Source organism: Coregonus clupeaformis, chromosome 17, assembly GCF_020615455.1.
Source record: "Coregonus clupeaformis isolate EN_2021a chromosome 17, ASM2061545v1, whole genome shotgun sequence".
In the NCBI taxonomy this organism is placed as follows: Eukaryota; Metazoa; Chordata; class Actinopteri; order Salmoniformes; family Salmonidae; genus Coregonus; species Coregonus clupeaformis.
Window position 1 is genome coordinate 12,267,874 of NC_059208.1, and position 10,928 is coordinate 12,278,801.

Genomic DNA, 10,928 nt, shown 5'->3' on the forward strand with positions numbered 1-10,928 from the left:
GGGCTGGGGAGCGGGGGATAGTTTGGGAGGATAGGAGGAGGATGCGGAAGTCATTCCAGGGGAGAGAGAGGAGGATGAGGCCTCACCTGGGAACAGGGCTGGGTAGTGCTCCTCTGAGGATGGGGTGGAGGGGTGGGCGGAGTAAGGGGACGGGGAGGGGTACTCACAGGGTTCGGTGGGGTAGCCGAGATGTGGGGCGGGGGTAGGGAGGGGGGAGAGGCTGCTGCTGTCTCCACTGTAGTAGTCAAGGCCTTCCTGGAACAACCCCCCCTGAGCAGAACCCCCTCCACCTCCACCTCCAACCCCACCCCCAGCAGCCTTACTCTTCTTCCCCCCTGGGGGGCGCTCTCCAGGGGACGGGGACAGCCCTCCTCTGCCTCCTCTCACCCCCCTGGCCTGCCGTCCCCCCATTCCACTGCGTTTGCCACCAGAGCCCTGGGTTGGGGTGGAGGGCTGGGTCTGGGCTGGGGGGCTGGTGGGAGAGTCTGGGGTGGGCCCTGGTCCTGCTCCTGGTCCGCCACCCCCCTCCTTCTCCGTTTGGGGTTCGGTGGCATTCCGTTTCCTGCGCCCCCGGCTGTGCTTCCCCTGCCCCTGGAAGAGAACGTTCTGGCTCCAGTTGTAGGAGGGGCCTGAGGCGCTCTCATGCCAGTCCATCATCAGCTTCTCCAGACTTGATAGGCTGGACTGGCCTTGACCTACCCTCTCCATCAATAGGAAGAGACTCCCTCCCTCCACCCTGCCTGTAAGCCCCGCCTCCGGAGCCTGACCCCGAGCCTCCGCCACTGACCCCGCCTCCTGACCCGGTGACCCCTAGGTGGGAGGAGTCAGAGGAGGACTCTGATAGGCTCTCGAGGAAGGGTTGTCGCTTGGCCTTCTGGGGGGTGTAGTTTGAGATGTCCAGGATGTCTTTGGGCTCGCTGGGGCCTGGGGTGACATAGTCACTGTAGCTTCCTGGGTAAAGATGACCCAGACTGTCCGCCGCCCAGCCACCATAGCCCTGCCTGCAACACACACACACACACACACAGCATAGGATCAGTTTCAGCAAGGCGAACCACAGACACGCTAACCTTAATAACATAATAAGTACTTATTTGGGACCCAAGGTGATTTTGTAGATCAGGGATTCTAAGCAGTCCGACTGCAATGTAGTGTAATGTATCTCAAACACATACTGTACACACTTATAAGAGGTTAGGGTAGGATTGTGGTAGAGTAATCTAATCCAAACTTTGTGGTTCTAGGCAATTTAGACCTACCTGAAGCTACTTACCTGTAGTTCCACTGGTTGGAGGGGTAGTGTCTGTATCCCTCTGGAGATGATGAGGAGGGGAAGGGGCTGTTCTTGGCCATGGCCATATAACCCCCTCTCCCTGGAGAAGATGGTCCAACATGCCCAGGGTAGCCCCCATAGCCCCGCTTGGAAAAACTGGAATATCCCATCTGACCCTGGCCTACGGTGGTGGCCGTGGAGGCCTTACTCAGCCCTGCTGCCCCGTAGGCTGCGAAGCTGCAGTCTGCGGGTCTTTGTGGCGCTGTGCTGCCCCCCGCAGGAGAGGAGGAGGAATAGCTGGACGGGTACTGACCGTAGGAGGAGGAGGGATGGGGGGAGCTGGGAGATCGGGACAGAGGGAGGGAGGGAGGGGTGGACTTGGGGAAGGAGGAGGTGGTAGGGGAGTTCTGGGACAGGTTATAACTGTAAGGAGGTCTGGAAGAAGAGGAGGAAGAGGGATGATGTTGGGTTGGGTTCTCCCTTGGCTCGCCTTTGGAGCTGCGTTTGGGGAAGGCTGTGGACCAGCGAGGGGCTGGGCCGTGGGCAGGGCTGGAGGAGTCGTAGCCCGGGGTGTGAAGAGGTTTCCTGGGGTCGGGGCGATTGGAGGAGATGTCCAGGAGGTCTGAGGAGTTGTCAGAGTCCAGCAGGGAGCGGAAATATCCAGCAAACAAACCCTGTGGCTCCTCTCCACCTCCACCTCCTCTGCTGCCCCCAGGGCTGCCGTACGCACTTCCTCTCCCCCCGTCACAGGACGGGAAGCCCCCTCTCGGGGAGCCACAGACCTGGTACCCTCCTGGCCCTCTCTCCCTCATGCTTCCCCCCTCTTCCCCCCAGACAACTCCCCCATTAGACCAGTCTTGCTCTAGCTGCCCCCCTGCCTCCCCCTTCAGAACCCCGTTCTTGCGCGAGCGTCGTTTCCTCACCGGCTTCCCCCCCTCACCCCCAACCCCCATCTCCCCCCCTGCAGCCCCTCCTCCCCTGCCTCCCCCACCCTTCCCTCGTTTCTTGAGTAACCCTGGTTCTGACAGAGCGGGGGTCGCTTTCCTTTTCTTCCCGATCATCTCAAAAAAGTCGCTGAAGGAGCTCTTGAAACACTCTCCCCCGGCTCCACCTGCTCCTCCCCCTGCTCCTCCTCCCCTGCCCCCAATGGCTCCCCCCCTGCCTCCCCTGCGTCTGAACCCTGTGAGTCGGTGGAGCAGGGCGGAGATCCCAGGATTGTCGGACGGCATGTGAAAGCTGTCCGGTTCGCTGGGTGTCCAGCAGCGTGGTGGGGAGCAGCGGCCAGTGGCCGGCGGTTGGCGGTTGAGGAATGCCAGTTTGGACAGAACGTCTCCGTACTCCGTCTTCACGTCGTTGGTGTCGTTCACGTACGACGGTTGCGGAGACGGGAGCTTGGCCCGCCGGCGCCGACGAGGTTTCTTGGGCTCGCCATTCCCACCGGTGGTTTTATCCGGCGTTCCAGGTACAACCTGTTTGGGAGGTCGGCCGCGGCGACGTTTCAGGATCACCGGGAGTTCTCCAGGCGGGAACATGACCATCACGCTCTTCCCGTTGTTCTTCATACGGAGGAGCGCAGTCGGCTCTCGGACTACCGCTGTCCCCCTCTCGGCTCCCTCCAACCTGCCCTCGCCACCTGCCCCGCCCTTCTCAACTGTCTCCATGGAGGAAATCTTGTAGCTCTTCTGGCGTCGGCTGAGGTTGACTGGGATACGAGCTACCTTCACCACGATACGCCTCACCTGGGGAACAAACACAAACACACAAACACAAATATTATTTCCCGGGTGAAATCTGGTTGTCAAGTGATGTCAAATCAACATGACGAGATGGGATTTGGTTTGTTTTGACTGCTATGTGATTAATAATATACTAGAACTTGAACTTACACCAACGAACCGGCGTTTCCGTTTGGTGGGGGGATCTAGATCACCAGGCTCCTCCTTCTTCACTGCCGGCCGGGGCACGGTATTGGTCAATGGACGAGGCGAGGGATTGGTTGCTGGTCTGGGATTGGTTGCTGATCTGGGCAAAGGTTTGGGTGAGGCTTTCATCGATGGTCTGGGTTGGGATTTTGGTTTGGCATTGGTTGAAGGTTTGGGTTGGGATTTGGTTGAAGTTCTATGTTGGGGTTTGGGCGATGGCCGGGGGGCGGAGTGAGAGGAGGGGCGTGGTGAGGGGTGTGGTGAGGGGCGTGGTGCTACGGGTACTGGTACAGGTGAGTATGCAGGCTTGGAGGCTGCAGGCTTGGAGGCTGCAGGTAGACATTCCTCCACTGTGGGGCGCTCTACCTTCACTTGTATACTCACGCTCTCTTTCTCCTCTTCCTCTTCCTCCTCCCTCTCCTCCCTCTCGCTCTCCCTCCCTCCCCTTCTCTCTCCATCCTCGGTGGATCGGCGGATGCGGGAAGACTTGCGTAGCTGGCAGGGGAAGCGAGGTCGACCAGAGCTACGAAGCGCATACTTTCTCTCACCCTCAACAGGTACAGGGGAACGATCTACAGGGTCTGGACCAATAGTAGAAAGGTCTGGACAGGGTGGACCAATAGGAGAATGGCCTGGAAGATTTGGACCAATAGCTTTTGAGGGTTTAGAGAGATCAAGAGGTGTTGAACTAATAATAGGGGCAGGGCTAATGGCTGGGGGCGTGTCTCTGTTTGCAGAGTGTGGAGGAGGGGGGCTGCAGGGAGAGAAAGCAGCTTGCTGATTGGTGCAGGCTGAATGATTGACAGGCAGGAGGGCCTGTCGCTGAGGTGATCTGGTGTGAGTCTCTGGTGATGAATCAGTTCTGGGCTGCTCTGGACCGGCAGAGTCCGAGTGTGTGTGAGCATCCATGTGTGTGTAAGCGCCTGTGTGTGTGTGAGCGTACGTGCACGTCTTTGCAGGTGTGTGCATTTGGACGTCCTTGTGTGTCTGCATGCCTATGACTGTCTGTCCAGGTGTGTGTGTTGGAGCATCGGTGTGTGTGTCGGTGTGTGTATGTGTCTCTGTCTGCCTCCGTCTGCGTGTTCCAAGGACAGGCCTCCTGTGCAGGTGAAGACCGTTAGCCAGGGAAGGGGGTGAGGGGGAGGGTAAAAGTTCAAAGGTCTCCTGAGCTCCAGCCTCAGCGCTGGGTTCCACTGTGACCCCCTCCTGTACCCCTACAGCCCCTTCCCCCCCATACGCCGCCTGCGCCCCCTCACACCCCTGCTCCTCCGCTACAGCCCTCCCGTCGCACCCCACCCCCCCACCTCCCCCCGACCGTAGGCGTCCAGACAGGCGGCTCATCCACCCAGGGTGATGGCGATGATGATGTCAAAGTCAGAGAGTGTTGAGCCCCAGTGATCCTCTTCGGAGAGGTTAGGGAGCTCTCTCCCTCTCTCCGTTTGTCTGTGTTTATGTGTGTTCCTCTGAAGTCACAGGCTTATATCCAGAAGGCTTAGGGACCTGAGGAGAGAGAAATACATAAGATCAACACACTCCAAACAGTAGATTCTAACAGATAATTAACTTAATGTTAAAGGGAGACGTTGGGATTAGATGATGTCAATCATTGTCATTCATTTAGGATTGGGATTGTTTTGTAAACAGACTTAGAGCTCGAATCAATCCGTATCTTAGAAGTTTAGCGTTACATCGTGACTGAAATTTAAAGGCAATGTTCCCACGTAGGCGGAGACTGCATTCACGGTAAACGCGGCATATGTCGGCTCAATCGAAAATGACCTTTACATTTTTATTGAGTAATCTGTAACGCTTCAGCGATACAGATTGAATAGAGCCCTTAGTGTGGACCCCAAATACTTTAATGTAACAGATCAATAACTTTGATGTAACAGTTTCATTTTCCTCTACTGAACTTTTCCTCTACTGTAACCAAGAAGTAACAATGATACAACATTGACACAGCATAACATCCCAGTGCTGTCATTTACCATTCTGGTAGAGTTTATCCTGTGGCCTGGCTGTCTGTCTGCTGTGGTTCTTTGGGTCGCCAGTATGACAGTACAGTTCATGCACACACACACTACACACTCGTCTCTAACACACACTATAAACTCTACTCTCTTTCTCAGCTGCTGCTCTCGACTGCCCATCACTTCTAAAGAGAGAGTGAGAAAGAGAAAGCACAAAAAAGGGGGGAGAGAGAGAGAAAAAAGGGGGGAAAGAGAGAGCGCCAGAGAAAGAGAAAAGGAGGAAGAGGGAGATGGACAGCCATTAACAGGACAACCGTGATGTTTGACTAGAAGGTTACCCACCACGCACGTGCGCAGGCACACACACACACACACACACACACACACACACAATTGTGACTTTACAGTCCCAAACAGGGAAAGAGAAATGTGTGAATATTAACCAGCAGAGGGAGGCAGAGAAATTATGAATAGAAGTCAGATTCTGTTTGGTAGAGAGCGAGATGGAGGGATAGAGAAATGGAGGGATAGAGAGATGGAGGGTTGAGAGATGGAAGGATGTATAAAAAAAACACAGTAAGATGTGAGCCAAATGAGAATGGAATGGTATCTTAAAAACCACACATACACACACACAATCCTTTCCACTGCCAGAAGTGTTTGGGAGTAGTGAACTACATGTAGTTCAACTAGTAATTAAACAATATGTTTCCGTAGCTTGGTGGTAGTTGAACTAAATTAAAATCTTGGTAGTATTTTCAGAAGTACTTTTTGCCATTTAGTGGTGTAGCTAACTACTGGAACTACACACTACTTTTCTTGCAAAAATATAAGAAAATATGAGTGAAATAGGCAATCATTTATTTTATATTTTTATATCAGACCTCCCAGCTAGCACATTTGGTTCCTTGGAAGTTGTGGGGAACGTACGTTTTTGGTTTCTCATTGGTTCTGGGAACGAAGCCATACGTTTCCTGACCGGTAAAACGGAACGTTAAAAAAACGTTCAATTTTACATGTTTCAATAAGACTTTTAATAACACTGCTAGCTTAGGTTAACTGTTTTGAACTCGAAGCACAGATAGGACACATGAAATTCATTTGCTTAGGCATTTTTTGTATTATTGTGACACAGTGTCAGTGTACGGAAGTCCAGAGAGGACATATTAATAAAACAATTATTCCCTCGTTATGTCGAGATCACAACTTATTTATCTCATGATCACGACATAACAAAAGTTGTTTTGTCGAGATCACAAGATAAACTATAAATAGTAGTGGACGTATTGATGATAGATTGATGATAGATATGTTTTTATTGATTGCTACACTAAGGGATGGTACATTTCAAGCTAACATCATGCTAACATCATGCTTTTGTGTTTGGAGCTCATTGTCAATTTATAAGTTAGAATGTTAGCAAGCTAAATGTCCCTTACCTTGAGCTAAGAGCTCTTTGGGCATTTAAGCCCTTGTGGGGCATTTAAGCCCTGAACGATGCCTGACAGGCAGCCCTGTCTCCCAGGCTGTGTGCCAACCCCAAGACCACAGCCAATCGCATGCATGCAAGCAACAACACAACTAACTTGACTAGTCTTGTGGTTGATTGAGCTAGCTAGTTAGTTTTGTTAGCTAGCTAGTTTGTTATCTATGCTGGTTGTTAGCTTGCGTAACTGATACAGTATGTGTATAATTGTAAGGGACACTTAATGTTTTATGGATAATATTTAAATGTACAGAGTGGGTGAGCTCCATTCCTGACAGGCTGATCAGATTCAAGTCGGGATTCTGCCCTGTAGGCTGTTTCATAGGTAAAGCTCCTTGCAGGCAGATTAGCAGTCAGTGCATTATGTATATGATCAAGACTGGGTGCACTCTATTCCTGGCAGGCTGATCAGATTCAATAGCAGCCTCAGAGGCTGATAAGTCAGGATGCCACAGATGTTTTGCGAGAGCGTGCAATTGGCATGCTGACTGCAAGAATGTCCACTAGAGCTGTTGTCAGAGTATTTAATGTTCATTTCTCTACCATAAGCCACCTCCAACATCGTTTTAGAGAATTTGGCAATTTGTCCAAACAGCCTCACAACCGCAGACCACGTGTAACCACACCTGCCCAGGACCTCCACATCCAGCTTCTTCACCTGCAGGATCATCTGACACCAGCCATTCGGACAGCTGGTGAAACTGAGGAGTATTTCTGTCTGTAATAAAACCCTTTGTGGGGAAAAACTCATTCTAATTGGCTGGGCCTGGCTCCCCAGTGGGTGGGCCTGACTCCCAAGTGGGTGGGTCTATGCCCTCCAAGGCCCACCCTCCAAGGCCCACCCCCTTCCCAGTCATGTAAAATCCATAGATTAGGGCCTTATTTCAATTGACTGATTTCCGTATATGAACTGTAACTAAGTAAAATCTTTGAAATTGTTGCATGTTGCGTTAATATTTCTGTTCAGTGTATACAGTGCATTCAGAACCCTTTTTCCCTTTTTCCACATTTTGTTACGTTACAGCCTTATTCTAATATGGATTAAATCGTTTTTTTCCCTTATCAATCTACACACAATACCCCATAATGAGCAAAAACAGTTTTATTTTTATTTTTTGCAAATGTATTACAAAATTACATTTACATACAGTGGGGAGAACAAGTATTTGATACACTGCCGATTTTGCAGGTTTTCCTACTTACAAAGCATGTAGAGGTCTGTAATTTTTATCATAGGTACACTTCAACTGTGAGAGAACAAAAATCCAGAAAATCACATTGTATGATTTTTAAGTAATTAATTTGCATTTTATTGCATGACATAAGTATTTGATACATCAGAAAAGCAGAACTTAATATTTGGTACAGAAACCTTTGTTTGCAATTACAGGGATCATACGTTTCCTGTAGGTCTTGACCAGGTTTGCACACACTGCAGCAGGGATTTTGGCCCACTCCTCCATACAGACCTTCTCCAGATCCTTCAGGTTTCGGGGCTGTCGCTGGGCAATACGGACTTTCAGCTCCCTCCAAATATTTTCTATTGTGTTCAGGTCTGGAGACTGGCTAGGCCACTCCATGACCTTGAGATGCTTCTTACTTTGCCACTCCTTAGTTGCCCTGGCTGTGTGTTTCGGGTCGTTGTCATGCTGGAAGACCCAGCCACGACCCATCTTCAATGCTCTTACTGAGGGAAGGAGGTTGTTGGCCAAGATCTCGCGATACATGGCCCCATCCATCCTCCCCTCAATACGGTGCAGTCGTCCTGTCCCCTTTGCAGAAAAGCATCCCCAAAGAATGATGTTTCCACCTCCATGCTTCACGGTTGGGATGGTGTTCTTGGGGTTGTACTCATCCTTCTTCTTCCTCCAAACACGGCGAGTGGAATTTAGACCAAAAAGCTCTATTTTTGTCTCATCAGACCACATGACCTTCTCCCATTCCTCCTCTGGATTATCCAGATGGTCATTGGCAAACTTCAGACGAGCCTGGACATGCGCTGGCTTGAGCAGGGGGACCTTGCGTGCGCTGCAGGATTTTAATCCATGACGGCGTAGTGTGTTACTAATGGTTTTCTTTGAGACTGTGGTCCCAGCTCTCTTCAGGTCATTGACCAGGTCCTGCCGTGTAGTTCTGGGCTGATCCCTCACCTTCCTCATGATCATTAATGCCCCACAAGATGAGATCTTGCATGGAGCCCCAGACCGAGGATGATTGACCGTCATCTTTAACTTCTTCCATTTTCTAATAATTGCGCCAACAGTTGTTGCCTTCTCACAAAGCTGCTTGCCTATTGTCCTGTAGCCCATCCCAGCCTTGTGCAGGTCTACAATTTTATCCCTGATGTCCTTACACAGCTCTCTGGTCTTGGCCATTGTGGAGAGGTTGGAGTCTGTTTGATTGAGTGTGTGGACAGGTGTCTTTTATACAGGTAACGAGTTCAAACAGGTGCAGTTAATACAGGTAATGAGTGGAGAACAGGAGGGCTTCTTAAAGAAAAACTAACAGGTCTGTTCCAGACGGAATTCTTACTGGTTGGTAGGTGATCAAATACATATGTCATGCAATAAAATGCAAATTAATTACATAAAAATCATACAATGTGATTTTCTGGATTTTTGTTTTAGATTCCGTCTCTCACAGTTGAAGTGTACCTATGATAAAAATTACAGACCTCTACATGCTTTGTAAGTAGGAAAACCTGCAAAATCGGCAGTGTATAAAATACTTGTTCTCCCCACTGTAGGTATTCAGACCCTTTACTCAGAACTTTGTTGAAGCACCTTTGGCAGTGATTACAGCCTTGAGTCTTCTTGGGTATGACGCTACAAGCTTGGCACACCTGTATTTGTGGAGTTTCTCCCATTTTCCTCTGCAGATCCTCTCAAGCTCTGTCAGGTTGGATGGGGAGCTTCGCTGCCCAGCTATTTTCAGGTATCTCCAGAGATGTTTGGTCGGGTTCAAGTCTGGGCTCTGGCTGGGCCACTCAAAGACATTCAGAGACTTGTCCCAAAGCCACTCCTGCATTGTCTTGGCTGTGTGCTTAGGGTCGTTGTCCTGTTGGAAGGTGAACCTTCGCCCAGTCTGAGGTCCTGAGGTCTCTGAAGCAGGTTTTCATCAAGGATCTCTTTGCTCCATTAATCTTTCCCTTGATCCTGACTAGTCTCCCAGTCCCTGCCGCTGAACAACATCCCAATAGCATGATGCTGCCACCACCATACTTCACCGTAGGGATGGCGCCAGGTTTCCTCCAGACGTGACGCTTGGCATTCAGGCCAAAGAGTTCAATCTTGGTTTCATCAGACCAGAGAATCTTGTTTCTCATGTTCTGAGAGACCTTTAGGTGCCTTTTGGCAAACTCCAAGCGGGCTGTCATGTGCCTTTTACTGAGGAGTGGCTTCCGTCTGGCCACTCTACCATAAAGGCCTGATTGTTGGAGTGCTGCAGAGATGATTGTCCTTCTGGAAGGTTCTCCCATCTCCACAGAGGAGCTCTGGAGCTCTGTCAGATTGACCATCGGGTAGTTCCACACTTCTTCCATTTAAGAATGATGGAGGCCACTGTGTTCTTGGGGACATTCAATGCTACAGAAATGTTTTGGTATCCTTCCCCAGATCTGTGCCTCGACACAATCCTGTCTCGGAGCTCTACGGATAATTCCTTCGACCTCATGGCTTGGTTTCTGCTCTTACATGCACTGTCATCTGTGGGACCTTATATAGACAGGTGTGTGCCTTTCCAAATCATGTCCAATCAATTTAATTTACCACAGGTGGACTCCAATCAAGTTGTAGAAACATCTCAAGGATGATAGCTCAGCCCAGTCAAAGCTATTCGCTGCTCTGGCACCCCAATGGTGGAACAAGCTCCCCCACGACGCCAGGACAGCGGAGTCACTGACCACCTTCCGGAGACACTTGAAACCCTACCTCTTTAAGGAATACCTGGAATAGTATAAAATAATCCTTATTCCCCCACCCCCACCCCCAAAAAAGGTTGCCCCACTAGCTATCATAAATTGAATGCACCAATTTGTAAGTCGCTCTGGATAAGAGCGTCTGCTAAATGATGTAAATGTAAATGTAAAAATGATCAATGGAAACAGGATGCACCTGAGCTCAATTTCGAGTCTCATAGCAAAGGGTCTGAATACTTATGGAAATAAGGTATTTCTTTTTTTTATTTGTAATACATTTGCAAACATTTCTAAAAACCTGTATTCACTTTGTCATTATGGGGTATTGTGTGTAGATTGATGAGGGAAACATTTTATTTAA

General features: G+C 50.0%; 1 protein-coding gene across 1 annotated transcript; it reads right to left on the reverse strand.

Annotated features, from left to right (window-relative positions):
* Positions 1-539: 539 nt before the first annotated feature.
* Positions 540-4,482, reverse strand: ahdc1 (AT hook, DNA binding motif, containing 1). The gene is made up of 3 exons (XM_041902085.2): positions 3,160-4,482; positions 1,274-3,012; positions 540-1,001 (listed from the first exon to the last, which is right to left on the reverse strand). The coding sequence occupies exons 1-3, from the start codon at positions 4,186-4,188 to the stop codon at positions 641-643; spliced, it is 3,129 nt and encodes a 1,042-aa protein (XP_041758019.2). The 5' UTR covers positions 4,189-4,482; the 3' UTR covers positions 540-640.
* Positions 4,483-10,928: the final 6,446 nt, after the last annotated feature.

Bases quoted from the DNA above. Each gene is read 5' to 3' on its own strand.
- ahdc1 (XM_041902085.2), bottom strand. From the start codon at position 4,188: ATGCAGACACACAAGGACGTCCAAATGCACACACCTGCAAAGACGTGC. The intron at 3,013-3,159 runs GTAAGTTCAAGT...TTTGTTCCCCAG, and splicing joins GGAAACGCCGGTTCGTTGGT to GTGAGGCGTATCGTGGTGAA. The intron at 1,002-1,273 runs GTAAGTAGCTTC...TGTGTGTTGCAG, and splicing joins TCCAACCAGTGGAACTACAG to GCAGGGCTATGGTGGCTGGG.